General features: G+C 37.9%; 1 protein-coding gene across 1 annotated transcript in view; it reads right to left on the reverse strand.

Moving 5' to 3' along the window:
• CD2AP (CD2 associated protein) overlaps positions 1-20974 on the reverse strand; it is a 144698-nt gene that overhangs the window by 65100 nt on the left and 58624 nt on the right. Inside the window, exons 4-5 of the mRNA XM_047101876.1 lie at positions 8969-9069; positions 5616-5736 (exon numbers count right to left, since the gene is read on the reverse strand). Coding sequence (XP_046957832.1) covers positions 5616-5736; positions 8969-9069 — 222 coding nt within the window. The remainder of the gene's footprint in view (positions 1-5615; positions 5737-8968; positions 9070-20974) is intronic.

Consider the following 20974-nt stretch of genomic DNA (forward strand, 5'->3'; position numbering starts at 1 on the left):
AATATGTGTAAATTTGGAGCAGAAGCTTTAAAAGCCATGCTCCTTTTTCCCTGCCTTTGCAAGCATTAAGCCATATGTCAAAGAGCAGACTCCATCAGTTTAAGTCCCTACATAACTATGTCTTTAAGCCTCCATGATTTTTAGGTTGTTTTCACTGCAGCATATTCTGAAAAACACATTATGCTACAGTTTATTTAAGAAAGAGGGGAATAGACAAATACATGTTTTCCTGTGTACCTGCATAAACACACACTGGGAGGATACCAAGAAAGTACAAATGCTTGCTATACAGAGCAGATGAGAAAAACCGGGTGGATGGAGACAAGTATTAAAATGCACTTTTGTTTTTTTTTTTTTAAAGAACATATAGGGGAGTGTGGGTGGTTCATTCCGTGAAGCATCCAACTTCAGCTCAGGTCATTATCTCACGGTTCGTGGGTTCAAGCCCCACACTGGGCTCTCTGCTGTCAGCACAAAGCCTGCTTCAGATCCTCTGTCCCCAGCCCCCTCTCTGTCCCAAACCACTTATGCATGCATACTCTCTCTCAAAAATAAAAATTTTTAAAAGAAAAAGGTTTTTATATTATAATGTACATTTTTATGTACTAATTTTTGATATTTTTTTTCTATTTTTGAGAGAGAGAGAGTGCACAGGGAGGAGCAGAGAGAAGAGGGGGACAGAGGATCCAAAGCAGGACCTGCACTGAGAGCAGAGGAGCCCAATGTGGGGCTTGAACTCACGAACCATGAGATCATGACCTGAGCTGAAGACAGACATTCAACTGGCTGAGTCACCCAGATGCCCTTATATACTAATTTTTGAACCAAGAGAATATATCATCTAGTCATATGTGTGTGTGTGTGTGTGTGTGTGTGTGTGTGTGTGTATACGTATGTGTGTATATGTGAACTATGTACCACATGAACTAATAGGTAAAATTTTATTCATATCATTATATGTATACTTTCCAGAGAGTGTACAGCTTTCATGTGCTTCTCAAAAGTGAACCAAGAAACATGAAGAAAGCAATACTCTTGCCTAGAAGCAATAATTACCCTCAAATGCTGACTGATCAACCCCTGATTTTAAAAGCACAGCACTCTATGCAAGTAGGCTAACCAACTGTAGCAGAGACTCATCTACTTTCCCTAGAAAAAAACAGTACCATTATCTTCCATTCCGGAAAACAGATGACATCATCAACTGGAATGAGGGCTACCTGCTCCATATATAAATTATGGAGTTTTATTTATACTATTTTTCCTCAAAGGGCTGGCACTATAAAAAGGCACATAAGTGACATGAGATAAAATATAATACTCTGGAGTAAAAATTAAACAGCTCATAAGCTATTCACTTTTTGGACCCTTCTATAGTCTCTGCCCATAAATAGCTGCCTATAAATAGCTGACAGCTTGGGGCGCCTGGGTGGCTCAGTCGGTTAAGCGTCCGACTTCAGCTCAGGTCACGATCTCACAGTCTGTGAGTTCGAGCCCCGAGTCGGGCTCTGGGCTGATGGCTCAGAGCCTGGAGCCTGCTTCCAATTCTGTGTCTCCCTCTCTCTCTGCCCCTCCCCCGTTCATGCTCTGTCTCTCTCTGTCTCAAAAATAAACGTTAAAAAATTTTTTTTAAAATAATAATAATAATAAAAAAATAATAAAAAAAGAAAAAACAAAATAAATAGCTGACAGCCTGCTGGAGATGAAAGTCATAAACATGTACAACGGCCATGGGTGCCATGATAAAAGTGTGCATAGACTAGTCAAATTTACTTCAACTTCAACCAGTGTTAAAGGTTAATTGCTTCAAGTTTTGCACTCTTTGCTTGCTAACCTAAGTCCCTTGATTTGCAGTAGAACTAACTTACTTTGAGATTTGCAGACCACTGACCTTGAGGAGTGAAGGGACCAGAATATAAGGCCTAACTACATTCAGAAACAACTGCTGCTGCTGCCAGCAAGTCTGTTCAGGGTCATGTCCACATATGACTATACTGCCTGGGCACCTGCTTCTCCTGCAGGTTGCACCCCTGTCCCTCACTTTTTTCCATGCCTTCCCCTTTAAAACTGTCCAGCTTTGCCTGGATGGGGAAGATGGTCTTTGAGACATTAATCCACCACACCATCTTCCCCACCATCACTTGTCTCCTGAGTATTAATTTTCGAGCAGTGATCAACCAAAGCAGAGTTTGAACGGATCCTCTGTCCAGTAACATCTTCAACAAATACTGCTAGGAAAATTAGATATCCACATACAAAAGAATGAAGTTGGACCTTTGTCTGAAAACCATACACAAAAATTTACTCAAAATGAATTAATGACCTAAACGTAAAACCAAAACCTATAAAATTCCTAGAAGAAAATACAGGGGGAAAGTTTCGTAACACTGGATTTGGCAATGACTTCTTAAATATGATACCAAAAGCACAAGCAACAAAAGAAAAAATAGACTACCTACATTAAACTTAAAAACTTTTCTACAACAAAGAAAATAGTCAACAGAATGGGAGAAAATAACTGTACATCATATATCTGATAAAGAATTAATTTCCATAATAAAGAATTCCTACAACTATAAAAAATAATAATAATAACCTGATTAAAAAACAGACAAGGGGGGCGCCTGGGTAGCTCAGTCGGTTAAGCGGCTGACTTCGGCTCAGGTCACGATCTCACAGTCCGTGAGTTCGAGCCCCGCGTCGGGCTCTGTGCTGACCGCTCAGAGCCTGGAGCCTGTTTCAGATTGTGTGTCTCCCTCTCTCTCTCTGACCCTCCCCCGTTCATGCTCTGTCTTTCTCTGTCTCAAAAATAAATAAACGTTAAAAAAAAAAATTAAAAAAAAAAAACAAAACACACAAGGAACTTGAACAGATACTTCTCCAAAGATGATACACAAAGGTCGACAAGCATATAAAGATACTCAACATCAGTAATCATCAGAGAAAAGCAAATCAAACTCACAATGAGATTAACATCTCATACCCGTTAGGATAGCTAATATCAAAAAACAGAAAGTGTTGCTAAGGATATGGACAAATTAGAACCCTTTACACTGTTGGTGGAAGTGTAAAATGGGGCAAACACTATAGAAAATTATATTTAGCACTTCTTTAAGAGATTAAAAAAAGAACTATATATAATCCAGCAATCCCACTTCTGGGTATGTATCTGGATTGAGAACAGGTCTCAAATATCTGTATGCCCATGTTTTAGCAGCATTATTCACAACTGCCAAGAGGTGGAAACAATTCACACATCCATGAATGGATGAACAGCTACACAAAATGCAGTACATACATACAACAGAATTATTATTCAACAAATGAACTTTATGCTAAAAAATGATCAAAATGATAAGTTCCATATGTTTTTTACAACCATTTTTCAAAAAAAAAAAAAAGTCCATATAGAGGAAAACAAGGGCAAGAATGATTAGAAGGAAAAACACAGAAGTTTAGAACATAACATCTTCTAAAAAAGTTGCAGTCAGAGCTACATATTATATTTGCTTTTGTTGTTGTTTTAAGACAGCACACAAGCAGGAGAGGGGCAGAGAGAGGAGGAGGGAGGAAGAAAATTTTAAGCAGGCTCCACCCCCAGGGCAAAGCCTGGCTCAGGGCACAACACTGGGCTCAATGTCATGACCTGAGCTGAAATCAAGAGTCAAACCTTTAATCAAATGAGCTACCCAGGCGCCCCCAAGCTGCATATTTTATTTCTAATATTTCCTGGAACATTTCTGAGAAGATGAAAACCTACAAAGTAAGTGACAAACAATATATTCCGTTTAGAACTATATTTCACTAGTACCTTATACTCAGATCATTTTACTCCAGACTAAAATGTACTAAAATTTGAGTTCATATCTTGTCTCATCGCCCAGAGGCCTGGACCTTAAGCTTCTGGACTGCAGAGGGGATTCTGTGCCCTCACAAAACCAAACTAGCACTTAGCACACAAGACGCTTAAGAAACATTCACTGATTAAACTGGCCTCTACCGCTTCCTAAGGTCATATATTTTATTCTAAAAGTAAGATTAGAGTTAAAACTACTACTGATTTTTTTAAAAAAATTTTAATGTTTATTTTTGAGAAAGAGAGAGAGACAAGAGTACAAGCGGGGAAGTTGCAAAGACAGAGAGGGAGACACAGAATCCAAAGCAGGCTCCAGGCTCTGAGCTGTCAGCACAGAGCCCAACGTGGGGCTTGAACTCATGGACCGTGAGATCATGACCTGAGCCGAAGTCAGATGTCTAACTGACGGAGGCACCCAGGCGCTATTAAAACTGAGCAGAAATAAAAGTTCTTTAGAGAAGAATGTCAAGTAATAAACAAAGATGGGATGGTGGAGTTAGAAAATCATCATTTTGCAACTATCGAAGTAATAACTAATTCAGGCAAAATTTATCCATGGATGCTTAAACTGTTGGGAGAAGTTTGATGAGGAAACAGGATATTTACAAAGTCTCCAAGTATCTCCCTACAAGACACTTACCAATTATAAAGGAAAAAAAAGTACATTTACTGGCAACACAATTTGAACCAAGGAATCAAATTTCACATCACCAAAAATAAAGCACACAGACATCATGTGCCTTCTGATACAATGCAATGAGATAGCATCATTTTGTAATTCTGTCAATAAAATACAGCCTAAAACTAATGATGAGGAATCCGGAGAAAAGCCCAAACTGGGATCTACTATATAAAATATCCAGCTTAAACTCTTCAAAATTGTCAAGAAAAAAGTGGAGAAAAGCTGGGAAACAATTCTCAAGAAAGAAACTTGAGAAACAAATTCCCTCCATGCTTTTCCAGAAATAGGAGAAAAAAATAGTTATATAAAGCATTACTAGAACAATTAAATCTGTATATGAACTATGGATTAAATGATATTGTCAAATTGAATACTGTCAATATTTAATGTCTTAATTTTGATAAGTATATTAAACCTCACTACATATACTGTTCCATACAGAAAAAGAGCTACTTATCCCTGCATTACCACTTATGAATTTAATTTCTCTTAAAAAAAAAAAAAAAACTAATTCCACAGCAATTCTTAAAAATAAAAATAATAAAAATAATTTAAATTTAGCTTGGGATAAAATGCTCTTGATCATAGTTTTACATGGTGAGCAAACTTAAGATAAATTTGCAGGTGAGTCTATAAATGATGGCAATCACAAAATAATTAAATGACATTCTGGCTGCACAAAAAAATGTAATTATCTCAATATGGAAAAACACAAAAGCAAGTTTTTTTTCAATTCCTAAAATCTCTGAAGTAGACAGGCCATTTGCAAACTCAAATCAAAACACTGTATCAGTACATCTTAAGTGGGAAGAAATCAGAAAACATAAGGACTATCAATTCATAATCAGGGTACTAAACATTTAGTTTGGGTTGAAACAAACATCAGAGAAGGAAAAATATTAAAGTATTTGCCTAGGAATTTAGTTCATTTTAAGTCCCTGTCATAAGCTGCTTCATAAAAGTAGAAAACCTGAAGCTCAGAGTTCAACACAAGAACAGAGTTTCAAATAATACAGAATAAACACTAGATCATATATAATTTTATTTAAATCTATTCGAAATTTTTAAACAATCTACCTGAATCTTCCTGGGCTTCATGAGTTTCACCATCATCTGTTACCTCTAATTCTTTCACAAAATTTGAGGGAAACAGTCCCAACTTGTTGTTCAGGGTTCCACTCCACCATCCTTCTTCTACCTGAAAGAGTTCACAACTCAAAAATGATAAAAATTTCCCACTGTGGGAAAATTAAGCTACATAAGTGAGCACAAAGTTAATGACGCAAAATAATCCCTTTAAATCTGTTAAGGAAATACAATGGGGAAAATATATTTTTAGTAAATTAAATCTAAACGGATTAGATTGATCATATATAGGATTAGTCATATCGGTAGTATTTTACAACATTTACAACGAGAATTTGTAATCAAGTGCAATGTATGACATAAATAATTGTTATGAAAATATCAGATAACCAAGAATAAGGTATTAACAGCAGGAAGTAGATAGCTCTTTCCTGGAATGTCACTTCTTTTAAACCCAACTAAGTCTCAATTTGTAATCATTTCAATATTTATAATCTATTTCATATATTATTTAAGTACATGAAGATTTTTTATTTGGAAAAAGCTTGATGAATATAATTTCCCTTTTAAGTGACTCTTAACCCAAGTAAGAAAAAGAATCACTTATTTTTAAAATCCAGATACTAGGCTCTTCAAAACATTCCCCCCCACCTCAACCAGAAATATCTTCCGGAACCAAACTCTTTAGAAAAATATTTACATTCACTAATCACAAGGTTACTCAGTTTCATGAAGTTATTTAATAATATTTAATAACTGCTTTAAGATGTAGAACTTCTAAAAAAAAATTTAAGAGTAAACTATTCATTCTAAAAATTCACTTAACAGCAGTACATGAAATATCATAGGTAGAAAAGGCTCTTTATTCTGTTTAAAATATGTTTTAAGTGTTTTTCACCTCAGAATTACAAAGCAAACTTTAATAAGGTATTCATCCAGCAGGCACTCACTAGGTATAACACCTTGGTGTTAACTACTAGGGAAAGACTGATATTTGCATATGAGAAATCTCTGCCCTTGAGTGAAATAACCTAAAGAAAACAAACACTAAGCAGGTAGTTACAATACAATGCGTGCTGTAACAAAGCTATGAACAAAATGCTGAAAAAGCACAAGAGAAAGGCTTAAAATAGTTTTTAAAAGGCTCCCCTAAAATGAAATGACAAAAGAGCTAGGCATTAAAGGCTGAGTAAGAGTTTTCTAGGTACAAAGCAAATGAAAAATACAGTGACATAAAAATAAAGGACTTATTTCTAGACTATATACAGCTGAGATACAAGATGGCTAGAATACAAGCTGTCTGAGGAAGAAATGGAAGGCGGTTACGAGTGAAGAGTTCAGAATTTTTTTTAGCAGATTTAAAGAGACTCCAAAGTTTTGAGAGTTCTTCAAACCATGGTGATGGAGATATATAGACCAAATGGCAACTAAGAGAGAAGCATCAGAAAACGTATTATCTACACCTGCAATCACAAATTGGCAGCAAGGGAGTAGTTAGGGTAAATAACCTTATAATTCCCATAAATTAAGGAATTCTCAAAAGGCAGGATAGCACAGCAATGAAGAATAGTAAGATTCTGCTCTGCTGAATCCCGTGTGTATGGGCATGGGCAGAAATAGCTGAAACAAGATCTCCTAGCCTGTATTCTCATCAACAAGGTAATCGGGACACCCCTCCACCAAGAAGTGGTGGTCTTTGTCCCCACCGCCTTCAATCTTGCTGACTTCTGACATGTTTGTAGCCAAAAGAATAGGGTGAAAGTGACACTATCACTTCCAAGGTCTGATTATAAAAGGTCTCTAAAAGAAGTAACATAGTAACAAAATTAGGTTAAGAAAGATCATTAAAACAAGTAACAGCACTTTTAATTTACACACTGTATTTACTGCCATAGAATTTGTATGTATGAATAAAAATCAAAACATGTAGGCATTCTAAAATGTTTATTTTTATTCTTAGCTACTTTGATTACATCAATCTTTAGCTTAAAATTCAACATGTTCACTGAAATACTTACACTCAGAGCCCTGAAATGCCATGCAATAAGTCCAAGTATCCTAAGGCCCCAATACAGTGAGAAAGCCAAGCCAAATGGAGAAGCTACATAATGGCTCTCCAGAGGCAGTCTTCAAGTCTTCTAGGTACCAATCACATTAGTAAAGAAGCCTTCCTAACATTCTACCAGCACCTAAACTTTGAGTCTTTCGACTTGAAGCCCCCAAACATCATGGAACACAGACAAGCCATCCCAGCTGTGCGCTATCTGAATTCTTGACTCACATAATATCTATGACCTAATAAAACAGTTGTTCTTTGCTACAAACTTTGGGATAGCATGATATGCATCAACAGTAACTAGAACAGTTAATCACTTATCTTCTATGACTCAAACTCTTCATATATAAAGTAGAAATAAAAATTCCTGTCTCCTCAGGCTGTTAAGAAATTTAAAGAAAATAATAAATGTGAAACACTTAGCATAATGCTTCAGACACATAGGTTCAATAAAAATTATTATTGCCACCTGATAGAAATAAAACAGAATTGTCTTTTGTATAAATACATTGGATTTTAATATAAACATTAAGGGATAAATTACATGATGTTATGATATAAAATCAATCCTTACACATGATATACATGACTATACATGATATCAAAAGATACACTTTGAAAATGGGATCTTCAGCTGCCAAATAAAACTTTTAATATTCCTTTAATATTCCTTTAATTCCTTTAATATCCCTTGGTTAACATCTGAATATGGTAATTCAAATAAGGCAAACATTTTAAAGAGATTCTACTTTTGTATCCCTCTGCTATGCAGAAGGTAAAATTGATTCTATTTTATTGCTTTGTGCCTAAAGTGAATTCAGAATCAAAGAAAATGTTTATTTTTATTCTCAGCTACTTACATTAATCTTTAGCTTAAAAACTTTTTATTCCTGAAGTCAATACATACAAATACAGTAAGTACACAAGACCAGGTGTAGTAAGAATGAATAAAGCTTGGTTGATGGGAGGGAAGGGTGGGTGATGGGTACTGAGGAAGGCACCTTTTGGGATGAGCACTGGGTGTTGTATGGAAACCAATTTGACAATAAATTTCATATATTGAAAAAAAAAAAAAAAGAATGAATAAAGCTTTATTCCAAAGGATAAGACAACCTTACATAAGTCATTAAAGAACCATTTTAAAACCTGTATGTTAAAATGTGTATAAAAAGCAATGAAACTCGTAAAAAAGTTCTAATGAAAACTTAATATTCTTACAAGTCAGTTTCCTAATACCTAGAGCATCAATTACAATTGCTGGTTCGTCTCTAACATAGGTTTTCCTTACCTCTTCATTAATATCAATAATATCTCCCACTTTCAGCTCCAGTTCATCCTCATTTTGTGGAAGGTACTCAAAGAGAACTTTACACTGACGCTTCTTGGTCTCTAAAGGAAGTAAATTAGTAACAAAATTAGGTTGAGAAAGATCATTAAAACAAATAACAGCACTTTTATTTACACAGTGTATTTACTGCCATATGTATGTATGAGTTTGTATATGTATGAATAAAAATCAAAACATGTAAGCATTCTAAGCAGCTAACCACAATCAGTTCTGGCTGGCTTTTCACCTTGCCCCCACACTACAACCTACTCATGCCAAAATAAATTCAAACCAACTACAAATAAGGTAACAAGGCTCCTAGCCATGAAATCTATTTATACGTGTGATCCCCAACTAGACAAAAGTAAAACAGCCAATGCCAATTGTGAGACTAAAAACACATACAATAAAAGACACTGTCGGCAAAACAAATTTTATCATAGCTAAGCTATCCTCCAAGACAGTAATTTTCAGACGACTTCCTGATCGAAGTCTAGGAATAGTCAAAATGCGCTAATTTAAAAGTGTCTGTGTTAAAAAGACACAAAATGAATAAATCCAAAATGTATCTTATCTTCTTTAACAGCTCTACTTTCCAACAGATAAAAATCAAATTCACATAGGTAAAGATAACAGTAATTTTACTTTAACTTTTCAAACGAACTTCATTTATTTAGACAAATAATGTTAACTTATAACCATGCAGTTTTAGGTTCTCAACTTCTTTCAAACTCTAAGAATTGAGAACTCAGGCTCACTCTCATCTTTAAAATTTAATCATTAAAGTACCTATGGATAGATGACCAGGTATCACCGATAAAAGGATTACCTCCTGCTAGTCAAATCCTCTATGTTCCTCAAACCAGCAGCAACAGTATCACTTCAAAGCTTCTTAGAAATGCAGGCTCCACCTCATACCTACCTGTTCTGGACTGAATTGTGTCCTTGACTGTACTGAGAGGCAGGACCTTTAGGGAGGTAATTACAGTCAACTAACATAAAAATGGAGCCCTAATCCCCACACACACTTAATTGTGCATGTGTGCACGTGCGCACACATATACAGGAGGCTGTGTGAGGATGCGGGGTCGGGGCGAAAAGGCAAGACCTGCAAGTCTGGAAAAGAGGCCTCACCAGAATCCAACTCTGACAGCACCTTGATTTTAGACTTCTAGCCTCTGGAACTGTAAGAAAATAATATTGCTTCTGTTGTTTAAGCCATCTAGTTGGGGATATTTTGTTATGACAGCCCCAGCAGGCTGAATCAGAAACTGTACTTTAAGATCTCCTAGGTGATTCTCAAACTTGCACTCAATGATCTAATTATACTGATTTCTAATTGCTTGAAAATGACAAGCCCTATTCCTTTTGAGACTTAAATACACTGCTTCTTTTTAAAAAATTAATGTCTATTTATTTGGGGGCAGGGGGTGGGGGATGAGGGGCAGAGAGAGAGGGAAACACAGAATCCAAAGAAGGCTCCAGGCTCTGAACTGTCAGCACAGATCCCAACATGGGGCTGAAACCCACGAACCAAGAGATCATGACCTGGGCCAAAGTCAGACACTTAACCGACTGAGCCACCCATGCATCCCTAAATATACGGTTTCTTTTGCCAAGGACACTTCACTTTCATCCACAAAGTCCACCTTTCGCTGTCTTCAACTCATCTTCAGGTCTCAACTTAGAAAAAACTTCTTCCAAAACAGCTTTCTGGATTAGGTACTCTTCCCTTGTGCTTATATACTTAACACTGTTTACTTCTACAACCTACCTGTTACTAACAAATCTGTTTCCTTTTCAATCTATCATAATGATTTATTTTCTTGTGTGTACTCCCTGTAGTCTGTAGGCCAAAGATAAATGGGCACTGAGTTTGTTACATGCTCTCTCCCCAGCACCCAGCATAGTGCTTATGCTAGGCCCATTATTTACATACACACACACACACACATATGAACAATTATCTAGGCCTAACCATACGGCATCAATGCCAGGAAATATGCCAAGGGTATCAACATTCCATCAGCCCTTTACCACCAACAATCCTAAGATTTTTCTTAATAATTTAAATGCACACTTAAGGAACTAACAGAATTTAGGAAACAGGAAGCAATTAGTAATAAAATACAAATACATAATGAGATGGCAAATATTTAGGGCAAGCTACAAATATCCCCAAAATTAATAAAGGATAGGTTTGGAGTGGAGCAGATGTGGAAGAATTCAAAGAAGAAATGGTAACAGAGTTACACAATTAAACATGAACACAATACAATAAGGTGGAAAAGATGTAGCAGACATTCTAGATAAAAGTTTTCCCAATGAGTTGATAATACAAGGAATACAAGGATTCTAAGGAGATAGTTGTTGCTGACAAGAGACTCCTGAGAAGTAGTCTAAATAGATACAACTTAACTACATCAAATCATGTCAAAACAAGTCCAAATAAACTTTTTTATATAGTTAAAAAAAAAAAAAAAGATGCCATGGTCTAAAAGAAATAACACTAGTTTAGAAGTCAGAAGACTTGGGTTCTAGTATAGCTGTCATTACCTTGTTATTTGACCTAAGTTCTCTGGGACTACAAAGTAAAAGAGCTGGACTGGATTAACTATGACAGTTACTTGAGCTCTGACATTTATGGATCTATGAAATTGTTCATCAAGACAAAAAATAAATCCAACTGAACCTCCAAAACAATAAAAGAAGCATATTGCATGCAATCAACACCATGAAAGAGGTGCAAAACAGACATGACAAACAGAAGGATCTAGAGTCTCCAAATAAGAAACAGTTACACCTGTTTCTCCCACTTCATTAAGGAATTAATAATATCTGATTTTAAAACTGTTTTACAATAGAAGGAACCAAAACAAAAAACAACAACAACAAAAAAACACTGACCATACTTTTATAAGTAACCTACAGTTTATAGTAAAATTTTTCAAATGTCACTTTCATCACATCTCAGAGTTAATTTTTAAGTAGTAATAGTGGTTTTTATGCATACCATAAGAAAACTTCTCATCTCTTCTACTATAGATAAATGTAGTTCATAAATACTTCTGGAAGTTAAAGTGAGCTTGAGAAAATAAGTCCATAAATGTGTTCTCTGTCATTAGCACTTCATAGATGAAGGGAAAATGATCTACATTACTGAAAAATTCTCTTCTGCTCAGGGTGCACTTCAAAGAAAATCCTTTCTATCATTTTGGTGATCTTAGGCCTTTAAAAAAAAATGTAGCTTGCTTCTTTTTAATGAGTATTAGTATCTTTTAAATTATTTAAAGTGGATAGAGTATTAATTAGCCCCCTGCTCCCAAGCAGATCAATTAACTTTAGGATCCTAGTTATATCTTAACCAGAAACTTTGAGTTTGTGGCACACCTGGGTGGCTCAGTCAGTTGAGCATCCAACCTGACTTCAGCTCAGGTCGTGATTTCACTGTTCGTGAGTTCAAGCCCTGCACTGGGGCACAGCTTGGAACTTGGAGCTTGCTTTGAATTCTGTCTCCCTTGGTCTCTGCCCCTCCCCCACTCACACTCTGTCTCTCTCTCTCTCTCTCTCTCAAAAATAAACAAACATTGGGGCGCCTGGGTGGCTCAGTCAGTTAAGCGTCCGACTTCGGCTCAGGTCATGATCTCGCGGTCTGTGAGTTCGAGCCCCGCATCGGGCTCTGCGCTGACTGCTCAGAGCCTGGAGCCTGTTTCAGATTCTGTGTCTCCCTCTCTCTCTCTGCCCCTCCCCTGTTCATGCTCTGTCTCTCTCTGTCTCAAAAATAAATAAACGTTAAAAAAAAAAAAAACATTACAAAATTAAAAAAATAAAATAAAAAGAAACTTTGAGTTTGTGTTTTTTCTCCCTGGTCACACTAAGCATAATTCACCAGAGTGTTCTCCAAAGTAGTTTGCAAAATTATTCACAAAGATTTTTTTTTTTATTTTTATTTTTTTTTTTATATGAAGTTTATTGACAAATTGGTTTCCATACAACACCCAGTGCTCATCCCAAAAGGTGCCCTCCTCAATACCCATCACCCACCCGCCCCTCCCTCCCACCCCCCATCAACCCTCAGTTTGTTCTCAGTTTTTAACAGTCTCTTATGCTTTGGCTCTCTCCCACTCTAACGTCCTTTTTTTTTTTTTTTTTTTTCCTTCCCCTCCCCCATGGGTTCCTGTTAAGTTTCTCAGGATCCATATAAGAGTGAAACCATATGGTATCTGTCTTTCTCTGTATGGCTTATTTCACTTAGCATCACACTCTCCAGTTCCATCCACGTTGCTACAAAAGGCCATATTTCATTTTTTCTCATTGCCACGTAGTATTCCATTGTGTATATAAACCACAATTTCTTTATCCATTCATCAGTTGATGGACATTTAGGCTCTTTCCATAATTTGGCTATTGTTGAGAGTGCTGCTATGAACATTGGGGTACAAGTGCCCCTATGCATCAGTACTCCTGTATCCCTTGGGTAGATTCCTAGCAGTGCTATTGCTGGGTCATAGGGTAGGTCTATTTTTAATTTTCTGAGGAACCTCCAACACTGCTTTCCAGAGCGGCTGCACCAATTTGCATTCCCACCAACAGTGCAAGAGGATTCCCGTTTCTCCACATCCTCTCCAGCATCTATAGTCTCCTGATTTGTTCATTTTGGCCACTCTGACTGGCGTGAGGTGATACCTGAGTGTGGTTTTGATTTGTATTTCCCTGATAAGGAGCGACGCTGAACATCTTTTCATGTGCCTGTTGGCCATCTGGATGTCTTCTTTAGAGAAGTGTCTATTCATGTTTTCTGTCCATTTCTTCACTGGGTTATTTGTTTTTCGTGTGTGGAGTTTGGTGAGCTCTTTATAGATTTTAGATACTAGCCCTTTGTCCGATATGTCATTTGCAAATATCTTTTCCCATTCCGTTGGTTGCCTTTTAGTTTTGTTGGTTGTTTCCTTGGCTGTGCAGAAGCTTTTTATCTTCATAAGGTCCCAGTAATTCACTTTTGCTTTTAATTCCCTTGCCTTTGGGGATGTGTCGAGTAAGAGATTGCTACGGCTGAGGTCAGAGAGGTCTTTTCCTGCTTTCTCCTCTAAGGTTCTGATGGTTTCCTGTCTCACATTTAGGTCCTTTATCCATTTTGAGTTTATTTTTGTAAATGGTGTGAGAAAGTGGTCTAGTTTCAACCTTCTGCATGTTGCTGTCCAGTTCTCCCAGCACCATTTGTTAAAGAGGCTGTCTTTTTTCCATTGGATGTTCTTTCCTGCTTTGTCAAAGATGAGTTGGCCATATGTTTGTGGGTCTAGTTCTGGGGTTTCTATTCTATTCCATTGGTCTGTGTGTCTGTTTTTGTGCCAATACCATGCTGTCTTGATGATGACAGCTTTGTAGTAGAGGCTGAAGTCTGGGATTGTGATGCCTCCTGCTTTGGTCTTCTTCTTCAAAATTCCTTTGGCTATTCGGGGCCTTTTGTGGTTCCATATGAATTTTAGGATTGCTTGTTCTAGTTTCGAGAAGAATGCTGGTGCAATTTTGATTGGGATTGCATTGAATGTGTAGATAGCTTTGGGTAGTATTGACATTTTGACAATATTTATTTTTCCAATCCATGAGCAGGGAATGTCTTTCCATTTCTTTAAATCTTCTTCAATTACCTTCATAAGCTTTCTATAGTTTTCAGCATACAGATCCTTTACATCTTTGGTTAGATTTATTCCTAGGTATTTTATGCTTCTTGGTGCAATTGTGAATGGGATCAGTTTCTTTATTTGTCTTTCTGTTGCTTCATTGTTAGTGTATAAGAATGCAACTGATTTCTGTACCTTGATTTTGTATCCTGCAACTTTGCTGAATTCATGTATCAGTTCTAGCAGACTTTTGGTGGAGTCTATCGGATTTTCCATGTATAATATCATGTCATCTGCAAAAAGCGAAAGCTTGACTTCATCTTTGCCAATTTTGATGCCTTTGATTTCCTTTTGTTGTCTGATTGCTGATGCTAGAACTTCCAGCACTATGTTAAACAACAACGGTGAGAGTGGGCATCCCTGTCGTGTTCCTGATCTCAGGGAAAAAGCTCTCAGTTTTTCCCCGTTGAGGATGATGTTAGCTGTGGGCTTTTCATAAATGGCTTTTATGATCTTTAAGTATGTTCCTTCTATCCCGACTTTCTCAAGGGTTTTTATTAAGAAAGGGTGCTGGATTTTGTCAAAGGCCTTTTCTGCATCGATTGACAGGATCATATGGTTCTTCTCTTTTTTTTTGTTAATGTGATGTATCACGTTGATTGATTTGCGAATGTTGAACCAGCCCTGCATCCCAGGAATGAATCCCACTTGATCATGGTGAATAATTCTTTTTATATGCTGTTGAATTCGATTTGCTAGTATCTTCTTGAGAATTTTTGCATCCATATTCATCAGGGATATTGGCCTGTAGTTCTCTTTTTTTACTGGGTCTCTGTCTGGTTTAGGAATCAAAGTAATACTGGCTTCATAGAATGAGTCTGGAAGTTTTCCTTCCCTTTCTATTTCTTGGAATAGCTTGAGAAGGATAGGTATTATCTCTGCTTTAAACGTCTGGTAGAACTCCCCTGGGAAGCCATCTGGTCCTGGACTCTTATTTGTTGGGAGATTTTTGATAACCAATTCAATTTCTTCGCTGGTTATGGGTCTGTTCAAGCTTTCTATTTCCTCCTGATTGAGTTTTGGAAGAGTGTGGGTGTTCAGGAATTTGTCCATTTCTTCCAGGTTGTCCAATTTATTGGCATATAATTTTTCATAGTATTCCCTGATAATTGTTTGTATCTCTGAGGGATTGGTTGTAATAATTCCATTTTCATTCATGATTTTATCTATTTGGGTCATCTCCCTTTTCTTTTTGAGAAGCCTGGCTAGAGGTTTGTCAATTTTGTTTATTTTTTCAAAAAACCAACTCTTGGTTTCGTTGATCTGCTCTACAGTTTTTTTAGATTCTATATTGTTTATTTCTGCTCTGATCTTTATTATTTCTCTTCTTCTGCTGGGTTTAGGCTGCCTTTGCTGTTCTGCTTCTATTTCCTTTAGGTGTGCTGTTAGATTTTGTATTTGGGATTTTTCTTGTTTCTTGAGAGAGGCCTGGATTGCAATGTATTTTCCTCTCAGGACTGCCTTCGCTGCGTCCCAAAGCGTTTGGATTGTTGTATTTTCATTTTCGTTTGTTTCCATATATTTTTTGATTTCTTCTCTAATTGCCTGGTTGACCCACTCATTCGTTAGTAGGGTGTTCTTTAACCTCCATGCTTTTGGAGGTTTTCCAGACTTTTTCCTGTGGTTGATTTCAAGCTTCATAGCATTGTGGTCTGAAAGTATGCATGGTATAATTTCAATTCTTGTAAACTTATGAAGGGCTGTTTTGTGACCCAGTATATGATCTTGGAGAATGTTCCATGTGCACTCGAGAAGAAAGTATATTCTGTTGCTTTGGGATGCAGAGTTCTAAATATATCTGTCAAGTCCATCTGATCCAGTGTCTCATTCAGGGCCCTTGTTTCTTTATTGACCGTGTGTCTAGATGATCTATCCATTTCTGTAAGTGGGGTGTTAAAGTCCCCAGCAATTACCACATTCTTATCAATAAGGTTGCTTCTGTTTATGAGTAATTGTTTTATATATTTGGGGGCTCCAGTATTCGGTGCATAGACATTTATAATTGTTAGCTCTTCCTGATGGATAGACCCTGTAACTATTATATAATGTCCTTCTTCATCTCTTGTTACAGCCTTTAATTTAAAGTCTAGTTTGTCTGATATAAGTATGGCTACTCCAGCTTTCTTCTGGCTTCCAGTAACATGATAAATAGTTCTCCATCCCCTCACTCTGAATCTAAAGGTGTCCTCAGGTCTAAAATGAGTCTCTTGTAGACAGCAAATAGATGGGTCTTGTTTTTTTATCCATTCTGATACCCTATGTCTTTTGGTTGGCGCATTTAATCCATTTACATTCAGTGTTATTATAGAAAGATACGGGTTTAGAGTCATTGTGATGTCTGTATGTTTGATGCTTGTAGTGATGTCACTGGTACTTTGTCTCACAGGGTCCCCCTTAGGATCTCTTGTAGGGCTGGTTTAGTGGTGACAAATTCCTTCAGTTTTTGTTTGTTTGGGAAGACCTTTATCTCTCCTTCTATTCTAAATGACAGACTTGCTGGATAAAGGATTCTCGGCTGCATATTTTTGCTGTCCAACACCCTGAAAATCTCGTGCCAATTCTTTCTGGCCTGCCAAGTTTCAAAAGAGAGATCGGTCACGAGTCTTATAGGTCTCCCTTTATATGTGAGGGCACGTTTACCCCTTGCTGCTTTCAGAATTTTCTCTTTATCCTTGTATTTTGCCAGTTTCACTATGATATGTCGTGCAGAAGATCGATTCAAGTTACGTCTGAAGGGAGTTCTCTGTGCCTCTTGGATTTCAATGCCTTTTTCCTTCCCCAGTTCAGGGAAGTTCTCAGCTATTATTTCTTCAAGTACCCCTTCAGCACCTTTCCCTCTCTCTTCCTCCTCTGGGATACCAATTATGCGTATATTATTTCTTTTTAGTGTATCACTTAGTTCTCTAATTTTCCCCTCATACTCCTGGATTTTTTTATCTCTCTTTTTCTCAGCTTCCTCTTTTTCCATAACTTTATCTTCTAGTTCACCTATTCTCTCCTCTGCCTCTTCCATCCGAGCCGTGGTGGTTTGCATTTTGTTTTCCATTTCCTTTAAAGCGTTTTTCAGCTCCTCGTGACTGTTCCTTAGTCCCCTGATGTCTGTAGCAAGAGATTCTCTGCTGTCCTGTATGCTGTTTTCCAGCCCAGCGATTAATTTTATGACTATTATTCTAAATTCACTTTCTGTTATATTATTTAAATCCTTTTTGATCAGCTCATTAGCTGTTGTTATTTCCTGGAGATTCTTCTGAGGGGAATTCTTCCGCTTGGTCATTTTGGATAGTCCCTGGTGTGGTGAGGGCCTGCAGGGCACTTCCCCTGTGCTGTGGTGTATAACTGGAGTTGGTGGGCGGAGCCGCAGTCCGACCTGATGTCTGCCCCCAGCCCACCGCTGGGGCCACAGTCAGACTGGTGTGTGCCTTCTCTTCCCCTCTCCTAGGGGCGGGATTCACTGTGGGGTGGCGTGGCCCGTCTGGGCTACTTGCACACTGCCAGGCTTGTGATGCTGGGGATCTGGCGTATTAGCTGAGGTGGGAAGGCAAGGTGCACGGCGGCAGGGGGGGCAGGCTTAGCTCGCTTCTCCTTAGGTGATCCACTTCAGGAGGGGCCCTGTGGCAGCCAGAGGGAGTCAGATCGCTGCCGGAGGTTTGGCTCCGCAGAAGCACAGAGTTGGGTGTTCGCGCGGAGCGAGCAATTTCCCTGGCCGGAGCCGGTTCCCTTTGGGATTTTGGCTGGGGGATGGGCGGGGGAGATGTCGCTGGCTAGCACCTTTGTTCCCCGCCAATCTGAGCTCTGTCGTCCGGGGGCTCCGCAGCTCACCCTCCCTTTGTCCTCCAGCCTTCCCGCTTTCCGAGCAGAGCTGTTAACTTATGACCTCCCAGACGCTAAGTCGCGCTTGCTGTCGGAACACAGTCCGTCAGGCCCCTCCGCTTTTGCAAGCCGGACTCGGGGGCTCTGCTTGGCCGGCGAGCCGCCCCTCCGCCCGGGCTCCCTCCCGCCAGTCCGTGGAGCGCGCACCGCCTCGCCGCCCTTCCTACCCTCTTCCGTGGGCCTCTCGTCTGCACTTGGGTCCGGTGACTCTGTTCTGCTAATCCTCTGGCGGTTTTCTGGGTTATTTAGGCAGGTGTAGGTGGAATCTAAGTGATCAGCAGGACGCGCGGTGAGCCCAGCGTCCTCCTACGCCGCCATCTCCTTTTTTTTATTTTTCAAAGAACCACATTAGATAAAAACACCTGAAAGGCCCCTATTATTGCTACAAAATATGAGCCATTTAAAAAATAAAATTTTCATAATTCCATATTTAAATATGGTTTACTCATAAGTTGAAGTGACTGCCTATGTTGTTGAGTTCATCTATTAATTGCCAGCACAATGAAAGGAATTTTGAGACTTTTTTATACTTCAAAAGGCATACACAGTATCTACTCGTAAATGTTTACTGGATTCCTACAATGTATCAGAACCTATGCTAAGCACAAAAGAAAATAAAATAGTATGTACAAGACTAGTTAATAAAAGGATACCTGAATAGAAGTCAATTTTTAAAATAACTATAACCAGCATTTCATCACAAGCAACCTCTATATAGCTTTTCAGATCCACAAAGAAATAGAAAATTTGTCAAATCAATGTTTTATAAGTAAAGCTATTGACAAGGAAGGTAGATAAAAGAGATATAGGGAAAAAAAGCAGGGATATACTTTCATGCCTTTTATGTACCAGTACTATTCTAAATCCTTCACAAACATCTCCCCAGCAGATAATACAGTTTGTTGTCGTCATCTTTTCCCAGTGAGAAACAGGAACTCAGGAGTTAAATAACGTGTCCAAGACCAAAGAGCTAAAAAGAGGCAAAATTAGAATCATACCCACATACGACTCTTAAGCCTCTTATCTTTCCACTTTATCGATGCTGTCTCCTTTAAAAATTACAAAGTGCTTTAACACAGTTCATACAATCTACTCATGCTGGATCCTTACTACCTGTAAAAACCATGCGGTTGCTTATCTCCATGGATCTTCTTCCTAAGGTAGCAATTCTACCCGGACTGTCATAATCCCCAATCTTCATGTGAAGGACAAGTTTTACCTAAGAAAGGCTTAAATATATCTTGCTTGACAACCCAGTACAGAACTGCCCCTTTATTTGAATCATAGCTGCATACTTTAAAAACTATAATAATAATTACAAACATTTATTGAGCACTTCTTATAATATTTACCTTACATATTAATACCCGTTTCCTACGAGGTAATTATTGCTATCATTTCTGTTTTATAGTAACTTGATGTTTTCCCCTGTTAGACTACAAGTTCTGGATCACCATCCATACCCAGTTTTACTTGGCAGATTTGACTGCCCCATTAACACTGTTCTCACAGTCTTCAAATTCACAGGTATTAAAGCATTCAGCACATCAATGTTGAAACTTTTTCAAAAAATCTTTTAAAAAATATTTTGTATTTTGGGGTACCTAGGTGGCTGAGTCAGTTTAAGTGTCCAACATTGGCTCAGGTCATGATCTCCAGGTTCCTGAGTTCAAGCCCCACTTACGGCTCCGTGTTGACAGCTCAGAGCCTGGAGCCTGCTTCCGATTCTGTGTCTCCCTCTCTCTCTGCCCCTCCCCTGTTCACACTCTGTCTCTATCTCTCAAAAATAAACATTAAAAAAATATATTTTGTACTTTTTTTAAAAACAGAACCAAATTCTATACAATTTTACACTCAGTAAAGTTACTCTATTTTCCCTACTAAAACGGAAAATCTTAAGAAATGCAGCTGCATCAGGAATGGCAAATATTTTCATGGTTCTGAAACATTCAGTTCAAACCAAGCTCTCAAAGTATGGAACCATTCCTCACTTAAGATTACAATTTTTAATCTCCGCATCAAATACTAAAACAAAGAGCACACCACATTCAGAAGCTAGGAGGCTGAATGCTAACAATTTCACAGACAGTAGCAAAAGGACTCTTGATCCACTTTTGGTTCTGTTTGGTTCTGGAAATTTATCTTCATGTTTTACTGTAGCACTGAAAATTTTCTGATGTCAATTTTTTTGTTTTTTTTTTTTTACCAATTTCTTTCTCCAATAAGCAAAGAAAATAATAAAATGCTAAGAAACAGAGCCATTTGCTATATAGGGCTGAATTTTCCTTAATTTTTTTTCTTATCCTCAGCAATAAAAAGCTCACACTGCCTAGAGCATTAATTGAAAGATCAAGCTATCTGAAGAATCTAACTATACTGCTGATATACTTCTTGATTATAACAATCAAAGCTTAGA

Source organism: Lynx rufus, unplaced genomic scaffold (assembly GCF_022079265.1).
Source record: "Lynx rufus isolate CCGP_SWC_20201006 ecotype Redwood Valley unplaced genomic scaffold, mLynRuf1.p SCAF_6, whole genome shotgun sequence".
In the NCBI taxonomy this organism is placed as follows: domain Eukaryota; kingdom Metazoa; phylum Chordata; class Mammalia; order Carnivora; family Felidae; genus Lynx; species Lynx rufus.